Source organism: Falco cherrug, chromosome 1 (genome assembly GCF_023634085.1).
Source record: "Falco cherrug isolate bFalChe1 chromosome 1, bFalChe1.pri, whole genome shotgun sequence".
Taxonomy (NCBI): Eukaryota; Metazoa; Chordata; class Aves; order Falconiformes; family Falconidae; genus Falco; species Falco cherrug.
In genome coordinates, this window is record NC_073697.1 from 15,565,117 (window position 1) to 15,588,589 (window position 23,473).

At 36.9% G+C, this 23,473-nt stretch overlaps 1 protein-coding gene across 1 annotated transcript in view; it reads left to right on the top strand.

Moving 5' to 3' along the window:
* ARHGAP10 (Rho GTPase activating protein 10) overlaps positions 1-23,473 on the top strand; it is a 155,129-nt gene that overhangs the window by 81,667 nt on the left and 49,989 nt on the right. The window contains exons 12-18 of the mRNA XM_005440899.3: positions 587-629; positions 1,925-1,990; positions 8,508-8,582; positions 13,519-13,606; positions 14,836-14,894; positions 17,504-17,609; positions 18,231-18,390. Coding sequence (XP_005440956.1) covers positions 587-629; positions 1,925-1,990; positions 8,508-8,582; positions 13,519-13,606; positions 14,836-14,894; positions 17,504-17,609; positions 18,231-18,390 — 597 coding nt within the window. The remainder of the gene's footprint in view (positions 1-586; positions 630-1,924; positions 1,991-8,507; positions 8,583-13,518; positions 13,607-14,835; positions 14,895-17,503; positions 17,610-18,230; positions 18,391-23,473) is intronic.

The window sequence follows — 23,473 nt, forward strand, 5'->3', positions numbered from 1 at the left end:
TGTCCGCCAAAAATAATGGGATTTTCTAGTCAGTGGCACAATCATGTGTCTGTCCCCAGTAGCTGGCTACTGGGGATTTTAGTAGTAGGTTTTATTGACATCATTCTAAAAATCTCGTTTCATCTGCAGAAGTGTTTATGACCACCACTCGTCTGAGCTGGACTCCCTAGTAAGCTTACAACTTTTGGGAATGCTGAGCTGGGACATAACTCCCAGGATTCATCAGAGCATTTCACAATGATTTGAGTGAACTTGAACTATGGAAATTTAACCTGCATAGAAACATGGAGCATGCAAATCATGGTTAATTTCTATGGCTGTAACTAACATTGTTCTGCTCTTGAGGGAATTGTATCTGTTGAGAAGTTTTTAAAAATTTCACTCCTTAAAAAGTGCAATTATCTACTTTCTGAGAGGGCACAGACCTCTGGTCCTACTGTTAGAGCTGTTGTAGTTAGAGGTGATAATGTTCTAGCTGTAAACAGCCGCATTTGTGCCTACTGGGCATTAAGATTAGGGGTGTCTTGTTTCTGGTTTCATAAAATTATTTGAAATAATTCATGTCTTTTTACTCTTCTTTTGTTAGCTGTTCATCAATTTGAATAGAGCAAATGCAAAACAAGAAGGAAGTAAGTATTTGAATTACTATTAAAGCTGGTTTTTGTTAACATTTTACAATTGAGAAAGGCAAAAGTACATTTTTTTCCGCAGATCCAACGTAATTAAATATTTTATTTTTAATCTTGACTTCTGAATATACTTTGCAGGCTGTGTAATTAATGGGTTTTCATTGTAGCACAGTTTAGTACATACGTAAGAATTGTAAGACTAGACATAAGCTGGAGAAACAGTCTGATTGTTTTTGCAAATTTACTTCATTCTTGAAATTGACTCAAAAAAGGTTTAATTTGTATGTAAATGTATCACAATTTCTTAATCTAGATTGTGTGCAGACATCTGTTAGAATGCATAAGTATGGTTTTAAAAGCAAGCACAGCTGAACATAAAGGTCAGCAAGAAACACTGAATGCATGTATTTAAGATGTAAACCATAATACAGAAGTAGAAGTGATGGCTTTCTTTAAATGACTTTAGCTTTCTTCTGTTAGCAAAGTATATGAGTGAAAACAGTTATCCTTCCTGCATTGTCAGGCAATTTATGCTTGCTGCCACCTTTTTTTTTTTTTTTTAATAAATTAAATTGTTGTTTAAAGCTGGATCCTGGTGTTTATTAATAGGTGTTTTTCCACAGATTTTAATTTTTGTGGTGCAAGACCAGGTCCCCAGGAACAAGAAGGCCAGATGTTTGGGGGAAGGGCAACTTTGCAATATAAGCTTTTAAATGAAGTTTTGATGTGAAGAAAAAGAATAAGATAGGAACAACAAAGGGATGCTGGGTCTCAGCTGTTATCCTGTTAATGCATCTGCTTTTATGTAGTCAGATCGTTAACTGCTTTGAAATGATATACATGTGTCCTGTATCTTTAGTGTGGGAATTTCTTTGGCTAAGGGTAGGACTCAGTAAAAGCTCTGCTGTTGATGATTATGTTCTTTCTTCATAAGTACTTCCTTGTCCCATTTGGTTAACTCTCTCAGATGTTGTTGATGTTGCAGTAAGTACTGTTAAATTCCATTTTGCATCTGCCAACATATGTACCTAATCAGACATCCCGTTCTTCAAAGGCTGCTGCTGTGAACAGATTCGGTGAAGCCACTACCACCAGAGCATTTACTTGGGCTAGGCAGGGTTGTTAAGGAGAAAAGGGGAATTTCTCTAGAAAAAGTGATGTATTATTCCCATTCCAGAATATTTAGTTTTGCCTGAGAAGTACTTGCTGCGTGATTAAGTCCAGCCTTATTTTTCAGTGAAATACAGAATTGTAATGGTACTTTAAAACTTTTCAAACTTTTTGTTTCCTTATAGGTGCACAATTGGATAAGATAGGGTTCACTGTCATCAAAAAGTGCATCAGTGCTGTTGAAACACGAGGTAATGATCAACCTGACCTGTGTGGAGGGGGTGGAGCATCTTGTCTGGTCTTTGTAGAAGGACCCTGTGATCTAGTCTCCTGTAGATCTCTAGGAAAGACTTAACATGGTAGATATTACGCTGATTACACTGACCAGGGCAGGAGCTTCCTGCTGTCCAATCCCAGCCTTTTATGTATGGCTTTCCCTCAAGAAATGTGTTTTTCAAGAAGTGCTCAGAAGAGGGTAATAGCACATCTCTTGACAAAGGAAACCAATACTTGTGCATAACACCTGAGAAAAAAATCCTGCATCTTGTAGGCAATTTCTGTACCTTTGCTTTGCTGTTGGAACAGACTAATTAATTTTAGTATTCCATTTATGGACTTTGAATGGAGGTTTTCTCTTCAGTCACTTAAGGCAGAAGAACAGGGGCTTGTCAGGCAAGTGAATAACGAAAAGTACAGAAGTACTTCTGTTAGAATTAGTTGCACCAGAGGCAAAGATGCTGTCAGGCTTACTGTTGCATATACTGATTGTTGTACCTTCAAAACTGGAAACCGAAGAGAAAGATCAGTATGCAGACAGTATTCAAGAGGCGATTGGGATTATGATTGTGGAGAGGTGGTGTGTTACAGACCCTGTGTAACTTGGGCACTGTATAATATCGGCTTTTGAAGAGGTAAAGAGATGAAACAGGTAATTAATTGGTTATGGTGTATTTCTTAGTTTGTTGAAAGGGATGTTGAAATTTCTTTGTGTGAGTTTTGGTTTTCTTCTAAATTGTTCATTTTCCTTCCCATTCCCAAAGGGGAGATTTACAATTTTTCAGGAATTGTATCTTTTTTCCTAGAGATTTAGCATTGCACAGGGCAGAATATTTATACCTATCTTTGTATCACAATCCATCTTAAATAGCTGAACAGAAGAATGGGTTTTTCACACTTCCTGTCAATGCAGGGTCTTACTTAAAAGCAGTGTCTTCTGTGCATGCACTTACTATACAATATTATTAGTAAGACTGAGCAACCTTTGTGATACTTAGAATTTAGTGTTTTAAGAGCAAGAAGTATCTGAAATCCTTTTTCTCTTGGGCTTTTCTGTATCAGTCCTGTCTGATGCATTAAAGATGTTATTCCAGATTAGACCATATTCTATCTGGTATTATTTTGGTTCATTTTATTGTTTTGAATAATTTTCAGATAAGGTTTGCTTGTCTCATCACTTCAAAATTTTAGTTACTGGCGTTTACGGTCTGAATATTTCAGCTGGGGTGCACTGCAGATGAAGTTGGAATACTACAGATAAGTTGCCTTCACTGCAAAACCCTGCTTCAGTATAGACTGGATGTTCTCTTTGCACTGGATGAGGCAGATTTTATAAAAAGGGTAGCATGTGGTCATGCAATGAAAAGCTGCTTTTGGTCTACAGCACAGTGACTGGCTACCTTACAATACCTGTTGAGTCATGCTTACTCTAAGCAGTGTGGAGCAACTTGTATTTTGGTTTATTCTCTATAGGTGTGTTCAAATAGTTTTCTTTAGTAGTCTTTTTTTCTTTTCTTCTTTCTTTGGTACCCTGCAAGGAAAGTGAAGCAAGAACATAAATGTGTGGAAAAATGTAAACACTTTATTCACGAAGCGGCTGGCTGCAAAAATGGATTGGATATGTGGTTTCTTCTCGTGGCTGTGAGTGGATAGATTGAACTGAGTGGTGGTTCAAGTCCACTCTGTCCTTTATGCCTTGATTTAGGGGCGTGTAAGAAGGTGTGAAATATATTTTTAACCCCACCTGATATTGTTGCTCATGACAGATGATAAGCTTGTATTGGTTAGAAACATGTGTCCCCATAGTGGGATCTGCTCTGAATCATACTTGGAAGAGAATTAGTTACCTAAGATAACTGCAGGATTTCCTGTCTTTGGAGACCTTGCAGCTTTACTATCCCTTGTACACAGTCTTTGTAAGACCTGCAGTCAATAGATTGTAGTCAAAAGACCTGCTTTCTGGTAATTACTACCAAAGAAAATGACTTCTATACATTGATTTTGTTTTGGGGAGTACTTAAGAAAAAAAAAAAAAATCAGTGTTTGATAAATATTTCTTTTCCCAGGGTTTCAAGAATGGGTTTAGGTGAGGTACTACATTCCAAGAACTCGGCAATATACCTAGCTCCGTTTCAATGAACCTGAAATGCAGTGGCCAAATCAAGCAGTTGATGATTTTCTGTTTACTGGTTCTGAACTTAACATTGACTGCATTTTTTTTTTTTTTTTAAAAAAAGTGCCCAACAAACAAAATCCTGACCTCATCCATGAGACTGAAATATCCTAAAAGGGTTGGTTTCTGCCTTCTGTAGAACCTGCAGGACCTTCTTATGATGTCTGCAGAGAAACAAATAGAGGGCCAGGAGTACGTTTAGTTGTTTGCCTTAGAAGGGTTTGGCCAAATAGTTGTATGATGAAGAAAATACATCTTTTGGGCTGCAGCTTTTATACCTGTACTTGTTCTTAAAGACAATTTTTACTTGATTATTTTACTTTGATGGTAACACATCAAAGGCAAGTTATGTTCAGCAGAAGAAAACAGGACAGATGCCTCTTCAGAGACTATGCTTGTGTGCCATGTTTTTATCTCTTTTAATCATAATGGGTGTGAGGTTGGCGTGGGTGGAAAGAGAGGACAGTCTAGTGTGGGTGGAAACTGAGAATAGTCTTGTCATGTCATAGCAGAAAAAGTCTGGTATTCAGAGAAAAGCATAACAGAGATATTGAACATATTGAACATAAACTTATCAATGGCTGGATAATTCTTTCTCAGTTATGTTCCCTTTTATAAAGCCAAGAAGGAAATTATTTGCTCTGAATGAATAGAAGAATCAAAAGCATTGTTTTGGTTAAAATGCATATAAGCTTTTGATTCAGCATTGCCTTCTAAGACGCTGGCTGTGTTTTACCTGGTAGGAGATGCTGAGGCATCAAGATATGCAGCCTGTCTCTCACGTACCGAGTACAATGCTGGTTGGATGTGCACTCATGTTTTGTCTCTGAGAGAGCATTTTGGGATTCTGTTTGGAGTATTGTATTTATAGTTCTGTACTGAAACTAATGCAAACGAGTGGAAGTTTACAGAAACATCAAAGAGCTGTTTTCTCTGGTAGTAAAGACTCTGTGTATGTATTTGTGTGCAAGTATTTGGTTGTACCTTCTGTGAGGATGTGGTAGGTGTTTGCCAGAGCAGTGTTTGTCTCGATTTTAGAACTACCGGAGCTGCTAATCTGAACTGCAGAGAGAGATGGCAGCATTGAGCTGTCTGCCCAGTCTGTCTGCTCGTGAGACAGAAAGAAGATGGTGAGCAGGAAGTAGAAAACCTTTTCACATAACAAAAAAAAATAAGGCATTACCTTGAATTTAGAGCGTCACTTGTATGGCTGTTCCTGTACTGTAGACTTTGTCTGGCATTGTATATGTGGCTGACACAGACTAGTAATATAGTTGCAAATACAACTTTTTATATACAAAGTAAACTTGCCTACATACCTGCTTACAATATTGAGTATAAATAATTATTTTACTTACAATACCTTACTTTTCTAAGCATATTTCACAAATTGCATGCCTGTGCCGAATTCTGGTATCAGACAGCCAGACATCTTGAGATAATGTAAATATGAAGGAAATTATGCTGTGGGGCTTTACCGCTCAAAGTTGCCAATAGTGACTGGTTGAGCCGGCAGACGCAGCATCTGAACCCTTCAACATTTTAGTCAATGGTAAGCTATTCCTTGCAGTGAGTCATCTTGTCAATTGTGTTCTGTAAATGCCAGGCATTATCAGTCTTGGATGCTGAAATGTGCAGATTAAAACAGAAATAGTATGGTTTCAAACCAGGTTTGTATATTTTAAATAGAACATCATTTAAAGGTGTTTAAAACTGTGTTGAAATATTAATTCCTCTTTGCATTTCTTGATGTCTGCTAGCAATTAGCTGTGCTTTTTTCAGGTTGATGAATTTGAAACTGATCAATTATCTGATAATTGCTATCAGAGACTCATGATTATTGCTGGAGGATTGTCTTAGTTTCAATGCTGCCATCATTTCAGAGACTTTTGCATATCATGTCTGTTTTAATATTGAGCAGTAGTTTCTGTGGTTTGACCTTAATTATTTTTAAGCCCGTGAACGTATGTTTGGGGTCAGCACAGTTTGGTTCCCCCAGCTTTACTATTAGAAGCACAGGAAGTCATGAAACAACTTCCGAGATAAGCAAAAACTGAGCTGTATTTGGCTGTGACAGTATTTCTTCAGCTTTTTAGCTTCTTGCATACGATGCAGAAGGCTTGTTCTGTGGTACTAAAAGTAGTAGAGGACATTGCACAAAAAAAAGTGTGATACATTTTGGCAGAGCATTAAAAAGCTTGGTGTTACTTTTGTACCAGAATTTTCCTAGACACCTTTGATAAAATTGAAGTAAAAAATATTTGCTGCTGTCAGGACAGATTCCTAGTGCATCCTTGTTTGGAGTAAATCAAGGAGTATGTTTGTGGTGGTTGTTGGTGTTTTGTTTTGGTTTTAGCATTGGTAGTTTTTAATTAGCGTATGGCATGCTATCACACTGTTGATCTGGAGATCACTGGAGAACTTACTTGGCTGGGTTGATAACATCATATTTTGAGAAGAATAATGTTGTGGCCACATAGCTGTTTTTTGTAGTTCTTTGTTTTGCGTGCAGCTAAACTGTGAGCACATTCTAGAGTTGTGTTTTTTGATGATCACAGATGAAATGATGGAGATCTGGCTTATTCTGTTCATTTGAGCCAGCTCTGAAGATGACATCTAGCTTAAGACTTGGCATCATTACAGTGGTGCCTGCATCCTGGGGAAAGAAAAGGGCCAGTTTTGCCCAGGTGGAGCAACCAAGAGAAGTAGCAGCTGCTGCTGTAGCCTGTCAGCTCCTGTCTGGGACAGAGGATGGAGCAGTGCTAACAGGGAGTTCAGCAGGCTCTCAAAGATCTGGAATGGCTGAGGAGGCTGCAGACTGTGAGGAGGAAGAGGGGTGAGTGAAGAAGGAAAAGATGTAGCAAGGCTAGACGGGAGGACGAGGTAGAAAACGCAAAGTTCTACTGTATTGAGAATTATTGCTGCATATTACGGTTGTGTCTGACAGTAATTCATTAAAAGGCTAATGATTTTTACATACTTCATCTAATATTTATTTGAGAAGAAACTTTTTCTCATATGACTGGTTTTAATTTTCCTTCTCTGCGTTGGAACAGTTTGGTATTGAAACTGGGAATTCTCCACAAGTCTTCCTTTGTTGAAGGATATTTTGAATAAGAATACCACATAATCTGTTATTTGAAAAGATTTCCTTGGAGTAGAAACACAGGTATTTTGTGGCATTTCTATTTCTATTCTTTCAGGCCAATATGAATATAGAGGTAGAGTATGGTGAGTTTTGTAGATGACTGCTTATTATGTGGCCTCTCAAACATCTGTGTCAGCTTCAGGACTGTCATACCTTACCTCCCTCTATGTGGGCTCTGAAACAATGCAGCAGACAAAGAAATACCTTATTTTGTCCTTTTCCTTCCCTGCCCCTTCTCTCCCTCCTGTTTTCCTTCAATTTTTTTTGATAGCTTTATTTCCTGGGAGGTAAAACTGGGTGTGGTAAAGGAAAGCAAAAGAAGGGGAAGAAGAGCGGTAGGGAATGAATGTGTATGAGGGGATGGAAGGGCATGGAGGAATGACAGGGAAGTGGTCCAGTGTCCACATGAAATGAGATTAGGGGACTGAAAATATAATGCTGGTTGTGGCTGCTCTATTCATCCCAAGCGAAACCAGAAGTACCAATTTCAGTAGCCTGTGGTGGTGCCTCTGGATGTAACTCACATGTGGACCACAGTGGGTTGGAATGAGGCCTCGTATCTTAAATGAAAAGCATTTACAAACTTGAAAAAGTGTTGGCTTTTGAGGACTGGGAATGGGCTCAAGTTTTTCTTTATTTTATCCAAACTCTTTGTCAGCCACATACTTGGAAAAAGGCGGAATTACATTTATTAAAGAAATCTTAATTTAACATTTGTTGGTTCAGTTCTTTTGCTATTAGACTGTGGATGCTGGTGTATCCAAAATGTGATTTAAAAAAAATATGAAAACAGCCAGTGATTTTTGTTTTGTTTTTTTCCCTTTTTGTGTCTCTGCCCCCACCCCCCACCCCCCCCCCCACCCCAAGTGAAGGTTTGTCCCTGTTTTTGTCCCTGTTTGCTTCTGCTCCTAGTTTCTGAAGTGGAATTGTGGTACATGAAACCTTTGTCAAAACAACATGAACTTACCTTAAAAACACAGAAGAACAAAAAGATTATTGCAATACTTTTTTTATAATGTTGTTTTCATGACTGTGTTAATACTCTGTAGTCTGTCTGTCTGTCTTTGAGGAGAATTTGTTGCCTGGGAAAAGTTTTGATGCTAAATTTGACTATGGCTGATCTGCCTTCTTTTTTTGTTTTTTTTTTTTTCTCTCCTTTCTTGCATAATAGGTATAAATGACCAAGGACTGTACAGAGTTGTGGGGGTGAGTTCAAAGGTCCAGAGACTTCTGAGTTTGTTGATGGGTATGCCTCTATTTTACACATATTTTTTCAATATTTTATTTCATGTTGTTTTACTGTCAATATTTAGTTTTTAAACCATCTGCCTGTAGTTGTTAGCTATATGGGCCAAATCTAGTTTGCTTTAGTCCACACAAATAATCCCCATATCATTGTAAATGTGCCTGGTTTAGCAAGACCAAGATTAGTTGGTAGGAATAAACTAAGAGAACTGCTGTGGGACATGTAGGAGCAAACCATGGGCTTTGTGCAAGGCTGATATAAGTGGGATTAAAGCAGCCCAATTTGAAGGGTTCAATCAGAAAATTCAAAAAGTTAAATTCAAGAAATTTTGAAGCTTATTGCTTCATTGTTTGAAGTTTCCACCTTTCTTCTCCCTTGTCTAAGATGTACAGGTATACACGCCCATGCGTGTCTTTAGTTAATCACTGTACAAAATAAGATATTTAGTTTAAGCCTACTGGCAAACCTCTTTGGTTTAAGAGGAGGAATATGAGATAGGTATTATATGTGCCAAGGTGGGAGTCCAATGGAGAAGAGATTTGTTTTTATAAACTTAGTAGTTTAGCTCTTATATGCGGGTAACATATTAGGCTCCTTTATACCTAGTTAGCCATACGTAGCTTTTAAGATTTTTTGATTCATAAAATTATTCTCAGAAACATTTTTGCCCTTTTCTTTCTGGAAATTTTGATGCATCTTTAATCCCGGTGGCTTCAGTTCTCTTGCCATTCTGCTGTCCCTGGGGAGGACAGGGGGAAGGGGAGCAGTGTTGGCACCTGGATGAAATCCCTTGTCTGCCTGGTATCTCTCACCAAAGTAGTAGCCATTACTGCAAGATGTGCCGTGTTTCCCAGTTTCTTGTCCTGAGCACTGACAGTACATGCAGTCAGACAAGACCACTGGGATTAGTTCATTTTTATAGAGCTTCCAAACCTGTCACTTGACAGCAAAGGTCTGATTCTCAGGGATTCATTGGTATGCAAAGAAGCTTGTTTGCAGTTTGCACCAGGCTCTTCTCCAGAACCATGCATGCTCCATCTGTGCTGATAACACAGTGTTCTTTGGCACTGCAAACTGGAGGAAGCCAGAAAGTGAATTCATTTCATTACCCCAGACATTATGTGAATGACAAAGCGCTTTTATATTATATGCTGCTGTCAGTTCAGTGCCACCTGTAAGACTTTTTCTTTTCCTTCCTTTATTTTTTTCAAACAGGCTGTCTCTTCACAAATGATAAGACATCAGGCTTGAGGACCTTCATGTCATATCAATCTGTCATAATGACCTTGCTAAATATTAATTTATGATATCTTACTTTAATCATTATTAACAGCACCCTGAAGTTTTCCATTAGTGCACATAAACCTGCCTCTATCTTTGAAGTATTGTTGCAAAAGACTCTTTTTAGAAATATGAACTGGGATTAATAAAAATTACTGATCTGTAATAGATTCTTATGGTTGTTTATCTGTGCTGGAGTTAGCCTCAATAAACAATAACCGTTTTTAGCCATTGACCATAGGAAGAATGCTGTGTTATCACTAAGAGACTCTCAATTAAACACATTGGATATCACAAGATACTCAGTTTTGTACTTACTGGCTTAGCTTCGGCATGCACGTCTGGCAGGCAAATTTTCCTCTTTGCCATTAGTGGTATCCAAATTAAATAGACTCGGGTTGCCAGTGGTTCAGTAGCAGCTGGAAGAGTTTACTGGGAATTTCAGCATCTGCTTTTAGTTATTTTTTAAAATTAGAAACATTTTTTGTCATTCCCAAGATTCATATATTCATTTAAAGTAGGAAGAATACAGTGGTATCAAGACGAGGCAAAATATTGAACAGAAAAAAGTTAGGGTGCAAGCAGGTGCTCTTTTTCTGATGATTTGTTGAAAGCTATCCTATCTGTGCTCTTTATCTGTCTGTCCTCAGAGAAGAATAAAGAGGGTTTCTTTTTGATATACAGTGGTACAGAGAATATAAAATGACTGATTAATCTTTAATCCTTTGTCTCTGGGTATACTCTTAGATACCTTTTTATATGAAAGTTCTTTTCAGAATCATAAAAACCTCATATTAACTTTCTGTATTTTAAAATGTTTGATAAGGTTTCAAAGTATTTTAAGCTACCTATCATTGACCATGAAGCTCACAGTCTGAAAGGCCCAAAGTTCAAAAAAAGTCTTCCAAATGGTAACCAGGGACATAGTAACTTGTAGTTTTGTCTCTTTCTCAGAGTATTTTCTATAAAATTTGGGAAAGTACATTGAGAGTCAAGAGAGTGTAAGAAGACCAATATATACTTTTCTAATACTATGAATGCACAGATTTCCATCTTTAATGTAAAAATCTAGTGAACTAAGTCTTCTGTAAAATGAAGCTCGGCAATTAAATACACAATTCTCTTTAAAAAACCCCAACCAAACACCCAACACATTAATTTTCAAATTACCTTAGTCCTTGAAGTTACTTGTAACTAGCATTGTGCTATAGTGACCTATTTTGCAGCAGTAATCTTGGCTAAATTCAAGTGAGGCATTTGGTAAGGAAAACACTCATTACATTTCAAGGGAAAATATGAAATTAATCAGAAATCTCATCACAAACAGTGATACAGAGTTAGGATTTCCAATGTTACGGGAATCTGTTATAAGCAATTCAGAGTGCATTGTGAGCTGTCAGGAGGTTCAGTTTTTGAAATGCATCAGGGACCAATTCCTGTTTCATCTATGATCTATGTTATAGATCTAATGTGGCTCATTTCATACAAGCTGCCTATACAGATTCCATACAAACTACTACATAAGTCAGCTTTCATATGGACCCTTGCTCATGTTGAAGTGACGGCTAAGGACTTGGAGTTTCTACTGATGAGTTCAGTTTTGATTTCAGACACTGCCTGGTATGAAAAATACCAGACATTATATGTTGTAGAAGAAAACTTTCAGGTACTTCGGCCTTTTTGAAACCAGCAGCTTTCAAAAAAATTACACTGAACTCCTTATCATTTGATATACAGTAAATGACAGTATGCACAGACTCCTACAGTAGGCATATTGCGTATGAAAGCAGAGAGAGTCTCCTCCTAACCTAGTTTAGTGAACTGGACTGTTTTTATAAACTGTAGCTCCCTTATTGTCAGAAATATTTGCATAAGATTTAAAGCTGATCTGTCAAAAGCTGTTTCATAAATGTGCACTGTTATTTTTATATGTATAAGGTTGCCATTCAGTGCACAGTGGCTGCTATGTGAACAAGTAGCATGAAAACGAGTAGAATAATTTTTGAAATCCCAGTTGAAGTTCCAGTTCATATCATGGCCTGGGATGTTTGAAGTAGAAGGAAAAATTGGCTAAATTTTGTTGGGTTCATCCCACCCCAAGAGATAGTGAAATATTTCAGCAATATTATAAACTTTTTTATTTTAAGAAGCTTGCTTTCAATTTCAGGCACTTGTTATTTTCCTTCTGAAATTCATCAACAAATTTCACATAACTGAGTGCATGCCATGATTGTAAAGGAGGTTGATGATTATGAAGCAGTTATTTACAAACTGGATATTAGTGGTTTAGTAACCAAATCCTCATAGATCTCACTAGATTTTGATGTGATGTCAGGTATTAATTAATTAGAAAGATTTTCTTCTCAAAGAAGAGACTTTGAGCATAGAAACGGCTAGCATGCTAAAAAATTTTTTAAAATAGACTTTTTCCTGAGACAATCTGGAGTATTTTGGGTGATGGTTGGCTAGTAACAATTTGGTAGAAAATGTTATCTGACTTGTATTTTAAAATGAGATTTAAATAATTGATATAATGAGGGAGAATATTCAGTTACAGAAATAATTGCTTGGCACAACTTTTAGAACAGAATTATTTAGTCCCAGTAAAAGGACTGCACCTTTAATCAGGGATCCTAATTTGATTTTTTAAATGTCTGTCGTTTGTCTGATAAGCAAAGTAACAAATGAATTCTGAATTGTATGAACTGGCCAACACGTAATCTGTGTCAGCTACTGCTGTAGTTTACTGCTACATGTTTCTATCAGTGACTACAGTAATAATAACAGAAGCTCAAGCTCTTGAATGTGGTGATCTTGTGTCAGCTAGCTGTTGCTTCCTGTTTTGAGGCCAAAAGGGTTTATTGATTGCAAAACATTCCAGTGTGCTGTGGTATTTTTTTCTATGTTCTGTCAAATCTTTCATATGATGGGTCATTCAGACATGTGACAGTTCCATTTGATCTGTCTTGTTATAAGACCCGACCAACTAACCTGGTAGAAGATGGGAAGAGTTCTATGAACCTGACAAAAGCTCAAGCAAGCAGTTTTTCCCTTTGGCTAAAATGGATTAAGTAAGGAAAACATTCAGTCCATCTTATAGAGGAAACTTACTGATAGAGAAGAGTCCTTTTTCTACTTTTGAAGCATCTCCTAAAGGTTTTTACACAGTTAAGGAGGGTCATACTGCACTTTGGCTATTTTAATCAGCAGTCCAAAATAACAGTTTACGTGCAAAACTGGAAGGAATTAAAAAAAAATTCTCAGTGTACTTGCATTTTAAATAATGAAAGAAAAGAGGAAAAGATAAGTTATGCTGAGTGGGTCGTTTTTCTAAACTGGTTTTGTACATCTTTCTGTTTAATTAAAGGTGTGAAAATACCAATTGCTATAGAGATCTTTTTACATGAAAGTGATTTTTAATCCTTCAATAAAGAAAAAACCAGTAAATACTTTTTGAAACAAAATATGGAAATAGAATTTATAAAGAGGTTTGGCTATTAAGTTTTCTTAGTTTTAACTAATGGTAAGGAGGACATACCGCTTATGTTCATGTGAGCAAATACGTAATGATTGAATTCAATGTGTTGCTGTTCATGTTGGGCATACCAATTCAGAATGCCCCTTTTTCATGTTTCTCTTTCTGATTATTTTCTAGATGCAAAAACCTGCAACGAAGTTGATCTGGAAAACTCTGTAGATTGGGAAGTGAAGACCATTACTAGTGCTATGAAGCAATATCTGCGGTAAGCCTGTCCCTCATTTATTTATTTATTTTTAGACTATGAATTTTCTATTCTAATTCTCCTATGCAGTATGTTAAGATCTGTTACTAACTTCTACATTTTGCAATAGAGGTTCATTTTGTGCAAATACCATGTTTGTCTTGGGGGAATCAAAATAGTTTAGCAGCACTAATACTCATGTTCCTATGAGACAAGCCCCCAAACGTTTTCCTGTTAGATAAATAAAAACTTCACTGATTGTTTAGAAACGTGAATTGTTAGTAAACTTGTTGAGAGTCATTACTGAAAGTCAGCTAAGATTGTCAAGAGTTTTTTGCCTTTTTGTGTGGTAGAATGGAAAGTGAAAAGGTCATGAAAATTTTAATGTTTTGCTCTTTTCCTTCTGGCCCTTGCTCTGATGTTCTATGTGCAATAGTAATAATATTTTGAGTGTTAAAAGTAGGAATTGTGGATGTGTTCTGTGTTCAAATGGCTCAGCCAATTCCTGACCAAGGTATTTTACTGAATTGCCTAAGAACATAGAACAGAGAACTTTTGTGTATCTCTTGTATGAGAAAGTGTAGGAAAGATTAAAAAATAAAAAAGTAGGAAAGAAAAAAAAGGGCACATGATGAAGTATTTCCTGCCTACAGTATTCCCCATCTGAGTGTTTACGCCAATATTTCATAACCATCACTAAAGTCAACGTAATAAGTGGAGGTTTTAACTCTGATGTTTTAACTCCGATTTCCATTATTCAGTACATTTTTCATTGATGACTAAGGTTTTCAATTTCAGGTCTTCCATTTGAAATGCTTTAGAGTTTTCATTTATGGATGGCTCCTGTTCAGCAAACTTAACTGTTTTAGGACCTTTATTTCTGTCCAGTAAGGCACTGACATGTGATTCTTTGTATTTTAAAAGCACTGATAAAGAACTAATTACATAGTATATGTGTACAATCTTAATCTGAGAAACAGTCTCAGTGTTGTAATTTGGAAAGCTGCCTTATGATAGACTGGAGGCATCACTTCAGCTTGTGGAAGGCGAATGGCTGTGTTTAGTCTTATTTTCCCGATAATACAAAGTTTTCCATTTGCACTGGAAATCACTGAACTTAGGGGTTGCCAAACAATGGTTGCCTCTGGTGCAAATATTATACTACTGAATGTTAATAAGGTTTCTTGCTTAGAGTAAATACAGATAGAAAAGAATAAAGCTAAATTTATTAAGTCATCCTTGTTTTACAGAAGCCTTCCAGAGCCACTGATGACATACGAGTTGCATGGAGAATTCATTGTTCCTGCCAGTAAGTATATGACTGTGGTTCAAATAGAAATTTTTTGTTATAGTACTGTTGTGGCCTTAGGAATGCACAGCAAATGCAGTTTCAGAAGTATTTTTCAACCCAGTAAAAATATAGGAATAATAAATGTTTTAAAAATATGTAGGTTTTAACCAGTGTTCAATTTTAGTATGTGTCACATATGACCTATCTGTTGACAAGTTTGTGACAGCCTTAGCATAGCACAATTTTTACTTTGATGGAAAAACTTTTGGATGAACATTGTAAACATTCATTCTTATCTGATTTATATAATGATAAGATATATATATATTATATAATGATAAGATAGATTGTGACTTTATTTTCTTCTATTTATAAATAATATGAAGTTTAGTAAAAGAAAATACGCTAATTAGTCTCATTTGAATCCTTAAAGCACTGCTGCCTGGCCCTTGTCTTCAGTGCTTTGTTAGCTCTGTATCCAGGCTGGCTTATTCATATGTTATTAGATGAAAGGAAAGAGCAGGCCAGATTACACTATGGCACTTGAGATACAGACTTGGAGAAGAAGCAACAGCATTTGTAGTTCAGCTGTATGGTCTCTAATGTACATGGAAATTTTTTGGAAGTGGATGGAGGGAAACTGTGTAAGAAAATTTACGGCAAATTAGCAAACAGACATTTAGCTGATTTTCTTTCCAGTCTGTAGCACTTCTGACAAACTGTGGAAAGGAAAATTAAAATAAACTTTGGGAAAATTGCTTTATCTTCTTCAGATTGCTGTAATAACTTTCCAGGTCTACAGAATGTTGTGTTCACTTGTGGTCCTTAATTCAAAATGAGAATCAGTCCATGAAATTCATTGCCAAAGCACATCTTAGAGGCCAAGTGCTTAAACAAAATTCAACCGACTTACCTAGGTGGTGAGTCTGCCCATTTATATTGGAAAGTGTTAAAATAATCTCTTGACCTATCAAGTTTTGCCAGCAGTTTCTCAATTTATTTTCCTTTCTCTGTTTTATAGTCTCTTTCAATACAGGAGTTCAGTTGAAGTTAAATGTCTTAAATAGTACAGAGTTCAAAAGTAGTAAACAATTTTGTAGAGGCATTGAGTCTATGTAGTGGGGAGGGAAATGTAAGTAACATTGCAGATCTGAGTTACAGTATACTTAAAAATAGGTAGTCAGTGTTGTTTCCTATGTGAGCTATAAAAAAACAACACCAGGAATAGTACGGAATATCCTTTTCTCTGAAACTGTTGGGGGTGGGGGGAAGCCAAAATTAAAAGGGTGTCCTTCCAGTTTTCCTTCTTTTCTTTATACATATCAGTGTAGATTGAAACTATATAAGGCTTGACCTTATCTTGTGATTAAGTTACTTAGCCAGTCTTTAATTAGAGTTTGTGATTTCACATATATGTAAAATAGTCTTGCTTTAAAGAAGGCTTATGTTTTTCTGGCTGACTGAATTTTGATTAGCTGACTACAAGCTAAATGTTTTGCATTTTGGTAGCCTTTTTTCTTGCAATCTGTGCAGGGGTGTTCACTGCAAAATAATTAAAAAAAAAACAACAACCAAAACCCCACCCTAAAATCTGTAGCAATATGCAAAGAAAAAAGAAGCAGCAATATGCCTGAAGAAATACGGTGGTATTTTATATAAAAGACATTTAAGGGTCAAAGTTGCCTTAGAGTAAAATGGGACCTGATGAATGGTCCTGGTGTCAAAGCTTCTTGCATTCGGAGTAGGTTCTAAATTTTTCTTTTATGTCCCTTTTACTAAGTATTATTATATACAAGAGAAATACTTCCACTGCTCTCATTGTAACCACTACTGAGATGTAATTTTGTAATTCAGTATGACTTTGAGAGATAGGAAGCGGGATTATGTTCATCTTTTACAGATTCTTGTTTTTATCTGTGTACTAATGAAACCTGTAGGGGCCAAAATTATTCAATTCAACATGCAACAGAAAAAAAAAAAAGCTCCTTGCTTATTTTTACTTTATTTCTGTACAGTACTAGAGAGGGATGCTGTTGTTATTCAAGGCCCTGTATTGTAGTAATCTCACTCAGTAGATTTTTTTCATGATTATTCTTCTGTGTCTTCAGTGGTCATTAGATTTTCTCTCCGAGCATATGAATCTTCTGTATGTGTTTTCTTACGAGGTTGCCAATGCAAGGTTGTATAAATGCAGTATCATTAGCTGCACAGTACCAACAAAACTGAATTCTAATGATGAGGACAATCAGTTAATGATGTAAAGTAGTACAGTTCCACTCTGTGGCACCCAGTAACATCATCGCTTCTCACCTCGCAGTGTATTCATAAGCAGATGAGTCCGATGCAGCAAAACAATAACTACATCTGTCAGTTTTTAAAAATAGATGAACAAAAACATCCTTTTGCAGGTGGCTTGAAAAATGAGTTCACAAAATAAGCAAATAAGTCAATAATTCCAGAACAAGATTACTTGTGAAAACAGAGCGCATATGTTCAATATTGCTATGTTTGGTGAAGCAAAGTGTGTGCAGTATGTTTCCATGCAGGAGTGGGAGAAGCTTTGTATTTCTGTGGATTTTATTTTACTTTTGTTTTTTGGGATAGTTATTTACTTCTATGTCCCATAGAAAGTGGGAGTCCTGAATCACGAGTTAATGCTGTTCACTTCTTGGTCCATAAACTCCCAGAAAAGAACAAAGAGATGCTGGAAATTTTGGTGAAACATTTAGCAAAGTAAGTACTATGACCTGCTTTCCTACCTCAGCAGAACTCTTGTTCTTACCTTTTTAACTACAAAGGGCCTTAGCTAAGTATGGCTGGAGCTGAAGCCTATCTCAATGCTGTCATATACAACACCAAGAACCAAACGTGCAAAAGCAGACAAGACGTTTGACTCTTGCTGTGTATATTTTGGCGGGAAAGGCAGAAATCTAATCCATTAATGAAGCCATATAAGTATTTACTTTAGCAGTCCTGCCAGCAGTTGAGGGTCTGATTGAAGTGAGAAAGGGAACATTATACTTTCTTTTCACAAATTCTGGCAAAGTGAATAGTGGAGATCTGTTAGCAAATTTAAGTTGGTTTCACACTTGCCCTGGTCCAGGGCTAAGTGCATTTTATACGTTTAAGTTCAGTAAGAGACTGCTTTTGTTTTTAAATTGCTGGTGGAAGAATGGCTTTTCTGTTTTCCAGAGTTTAGTAAGATTTTTTTTGAAGAAACTTTGCACAAAACAAACTTCTAAAACATAGATTAAGGAAATGTAATGTTTTCATTTGTAGACTTGCAGTTTCCAACAGTACTGGAAATTTTTCATAACCTATTTCCTGTTTTTTCCTTCAATTCTTTTCTAAAAGTGTTTCAAAGCATGCCAAGAGGAATCTAATGACTGTGGCAAATCTAGGAGTAGTATTTGGACCAACCTTAATGAGGCCACAGGAAGAAACTGTAGCAGCCATCATGGACCTGAAGTTTCAGAATATTGTTGTTGAAATCCTGATAGAAAATCATGAGAAGGTAAGCTTTGATACATCTCAGCATTTCTGAGCATTGTCTAAAATGATCTGCTAGGCTTAATGGGTAGTGTGGAGTTAAGTATGATGTCACAAATAGCTTAATCCTAAAGAATGTCCTCTATATACTGTGTGCTTTTGGCTATTATACTCGGTAAGTATTCCTGTTTGTAGGTAAACTCACATTTTAGAATGTGTACTTCCTGGCAATAGCGGTGCTTCTGTGTCTATAGTACACAAATAGATTTTTCAGTATGTTATTTGCATATGTTTTTTTCTGAGCAAAAGTGATACAAGACTGGAAAAGAGAAATCTCAGGCTCAGTTTTTAGCTTTTCCATTTAGTACTTTGACCAGGTTCTGAATTAATTGTTCTGTGTCTTCATTTTTCTCAGAGTTCACACAGTAAAAGGAATACTTTACTATACTGTAAATTTTATGACTAAAAAGCATTATGAGAGAACCAGGTATTAATATTTCCTTTGTTTTCAGCTGAATGTGTGTTATTTTGTAGCCTTTGCATTTGATCTAATACTGAAAACAGCAGCAGTTGCTACTGCTGTGGCAGTTGCCAGTTCCTAAAGTGCCTTACGTGTACAAGGTACTGTCCAGAATATCACTGCATGTAATCTGGGATTTGAAATAATAAAAAAAAGAAAACAAAAAAAAAGTCTTACTGTTTTTTGTTTGGGTACTCCTTTGGGAGTCTCTTGTGTCTAACCTGAATTCTGGAACAGGACGTTTGAGGTACTTTGCTTGTACAGCATCTCCTTTGCTCTTACTGTCAAAAACGTGTTTTGGAAAGATTCCAGGATGTGCTTTTTCCTCTTTTCTTCCTTAAGCACTCTAAGCATTGAAATAGGTTTTTTCCTTTAAAGGTTAACAGTGTTCAAATTGGCTAAGTCAAGGCTTACCTACTCTAAATAATATGTCTCAAGTTTTTCTGACAATGTAATTACGCTATCTCCCCGAATGATACAGGCTGGGCAAACTTCTGTTCGGCATAGCTGTATTTGTGCGGCGGGTTTTGTTGTATTAGTTGACTTAAGGTGTAATGCTGCCCTCATGCACACGTTGAGCAGATGTGGTATTGTTCTGTTGGAAGAATACTGTGCTGCAGATGTGGCTCAAGTTCTAAGTGCTAAATATTCTAAGAGCTGTAAGCCACGCTGTTCATTCCGGACCTTATAAATGAAGGCAAACCTTTCAGTAAGCTCATGATTTTGAAGTTACTGCAGTGACCACATGAATTTAAGAAAGCAGAGAGAGTGAGCACAGGCAGGGTGTTTTAATAACTTACGGAGTTTGAGGTTGAGTCATGCTTATTCAAATCACTAGATCACCACAGATTAGCACCCTCTTATTCTTAGGACAGCTCAATCACATGTCTTTTAAAAAATGGACATAAATTTCGCATTTGAAATATTAGTTGTAGTGGCTTTTCTTACTCCTCTGAAAATGTAGAGAAGCAGGGAATGGAACGTACATAAAAATGATACTGCATAGTTTTCCATAATTCCTTGGGTTTATGCTGCCTTTAGAACTAGAAGGCTATAATTTTTTTAAGGGATTTCTGTCATTTCACTGTCATTTCTAACCGTGAACTTGCCATCAGTGGTCTGCCTGCAGCCACCTCTCCCATGCTAGAGTTGCTTCCAAGATGGAAGGAAGCCCCAAGTGTGACCTCTGTGTGTTTATAGCAGAGGCAATGGAGAGGTATGTGTTAAGGCATTATGAAAAATTTATAGTAAAATTGAGTATGTTGCTTTTACAAGTAAGCCTTCTTCATTTAAGGCGGACGAAGGACCTACTTTTAATGGCAGGCAGGTTTATTGTCAGTCTAATGTTCATTTTATATTGCTGTTTTGAATTTCTATGTATTTCAGACTAAGAGTCTTTAGTTATTTTTCTTTATAGCCCTGGTGAAGTCCTAGGAAAGGTCACCAGCTGTTGGTTAAAATACTTCAAAATATTTAATTCAGCCACAACTCCACCTCTGCTAATTTTATGAGGTTCTGCTAATAGAAGTGAAGTTTGGAACTGTAGAAGTGTGGTGGAGTCACAATGGAGGTACACTGACATAAACAAATTGAAGCAACGCTTTACATTTCACGGATATGTAATTTATGGCTCTGGCAGACTGCAGAGAGGAATTTCTTTTCCCCTGTAGTAAATGAAACGGCTAAAACTTCCAATGTGTAGAAGCAATAGCCATCAATATTTCCAGTTTAAATACAGTAACTTGGGAGACAAAATGGTAAAAAATTATCATGATTCCTCAAATATTTTTAAATTCCATCGATGTTCGTATGTCTCATGTGGGTAAGGAGAACCACAATGCAATTTTAGGAGGAGACATAATTAACTGGGTTACTAGCTTTGAAATCTTGGTGCAGTCATTCCGCTATCATCGGTCTGCTGAGCCCTAGTTAGAGAATTTCTGTGCAATTTATGTGTGGAAATCTGGTTATGAGCACTTGCCCTGAGATTAGAATGTCATGCTTAGTGCGTAAACTGGTGGTTTTTTTTTTTTTAAATTTTTGTTTGTTGTTGTTTTGGTGGGGTTTTTTTTTGTAAGCTTTGTTGGTACGTACATTTATTTCCTGCTAGAAACCAGTCAGTACCTCTTTCACCTTGTTTACAGGCTGCAGACATACTTCCAAACCATGGCTGTGAACCAATTAGAGTAGGTTGAGGAGGTGATGTTTTGCAAAATCAGACCAATGCTGAGACTTGAATGCTGGAACTAGATTGTGCAGCCTGATGTGTTGCTTAAACTGGCATCAGAGTTGCACAATTATTAAGACTGGAAGGGGGATAGAAGAACATTAGGGGTATAATTGTTTAGCTTTTATTCTTGTCACTTATGGATAAGTCTCTTTCAGGCAGAGTTTTTCTCAGTGTCCAGTCAGAACAGTAGAAGCAGATCTCAACTTCGAAAGAAAAAACAAAAATTAGACCCAAGCTGAGACAGTATTTTACCCAGGATCCTTAGAACCACCTGCTGTGCAAAGGAGGCCAGTCCTGAGGAAAATGATACCTGTGAATTGTCTTGCTTGATTTTGTTATATAGGTGTAGAGGAAGGCCAGCCAGATACAGCAGGCAAAGTAGAAGTATGTTCAGGTTTGATATTAAATGACCTCTCTATAGTTTTGCCTGGAATTGCCATGTTCCATCCTAACTGGGCTATGTGCATCAGCACTCCTGTTTCTCTTTGCTTTGCAGGTCTTTAAGATTGGTGTTGTTTCATACTTGGCTGTCTGTCCCCTTCTCCCTCGCTGTATCTGTCTGTCTCCCTTGATTTCTGTGTCCCGTATCCTTCCTTTCACTAAAAAAACATCAAGAAAGCCACATTTATGTCTTGTCATTATGTTTGTTTTGCTTTGAAGCTATAGCTTCCCTTGGTGTTCCTTTTTCTTGAGGTAACAAAGTTGGGACTGGCTACAGCTGTGTTTGTACTATGCCTGTGACTATCTTTGCTTGGCTTTTAGGTAATCCTCTAATGAAAAGTGATAGTGAACTTGGCCTTAAAAAAAAAGGTTTTGATTTTTCTTCTCCTCCTCCCTCAAATGAGTTCCAAGCATAGAAATTAATTTTTCTTCCGAAGGGTTTCACAGAGTGGAAATCTTGGCCATTTCAGCTCTTCTGGTCTTTCTTTCAGAACTGGGGTGAGGAAGAAGGGCAGGCCACCCTATGGCAGCATGAAGAGCATGCATGTGTTCATCTTGCTGTTTTTTATAGTGTTTTGGCGTCATATTGGAATGAATGTCACTATTCAAAGGTCTTATTTATTTGCCATTTAGAGATGCCACAGTGGTAATGTGACCCGTTTTGGTTTCTCAATTCCCTGAACATTATTTTAAGGGGGGCGGGGGGGGGGGAACCACCAGGATAAAAAAAAAATACAAGTCTAAGAAATGAAAGAAGATGAGGGAGGAGGTTGGAATAAAAATCTCAGTGGGACTGTAATATTTAAACCAGTATATGGGGGAGGAAAGAATAGTGAGTACAAATAGCAAGATTGCAGAAACAGAAAGAAGATGAAAATTAGAAGAAAAAAGAGGGGCTAGACAGGAGTCCCTTGTGGAGGCTAGGAAACAAAAGTCTACTGAAAGGGAGTAGACAGGTAAAAGATACCTTTTCTAGAATTCAGTCAACCTATGGGCAAAATTATCTCAAAAATGTTAATTCTGAAAAACTCAATAGTTCCTATATATAAGGCAGATACTGTTTTCTCTTGTTTTTTGTGTTAATCTTTTAATAAAAGGCAAAACTTCACATACTTCAGACAAAGTAAGTCTTCGTTTTAGCTTTTTGTTCAAAACAGTTTTATGGAGAAATTTTTTTATGAAATATAAATATTGTAATTTCTCTTTAGGCACTTTTATGATTTTTTTTTTTTTTTTTTAACTAAAGGAGAGAGAATTTAGTACTACTGAGCTCTTAAGCCAACATCAACTTCATGTGCTAATACTTGGAAAATCGTTAGTCTTAAAACATATTACAGTGATAATACATGCAATACTCACGAGACAGAAGAAATGGAAGCAGGTGAAGTCAGTTGTTTGAGAGTATGAAGTGGCACAGTCAGGTGTGGCACGTGTCTCCACTTAGCAATCACCGCATCTTTAAAGCAGTTGTGTTGCAGGTAAATAGGGTACAGTGGCACTGCCATCATCTAAACTAAGCCTATTTTTTTACAACAAAGTGGATCTTTTGAACTCCTGGTAAAGGGGGATGTACGAGAAATATTAAAGAGGGCTTGTTTCAGCTTTCGTGTTGCTTTGTCTTTGGCTGCAGCAGAGGACCAAGAAGCAATGCCTTGTAATTGTGGTGGTTTGCTGTGGTGTAGTAATTTGAAACCTCCCCAAGCAGAATGTTTCTCAAGTCAACAAACCTTTGACTTGGAAGGGGGAAAAAAACCATTAAGGTATCTTTGTTAGGGCAGAGTTTGCAAGAAACATATGAGCTTCAGTTCAGGAAGGTGTTCAGCATATGCTTAACTTTAAGCATGTAACTAATCAGAAGTGTCATTGAAACTATTCCTGAACTGAATTCAAATTATATGCCTTAATGATTGGCTGAGT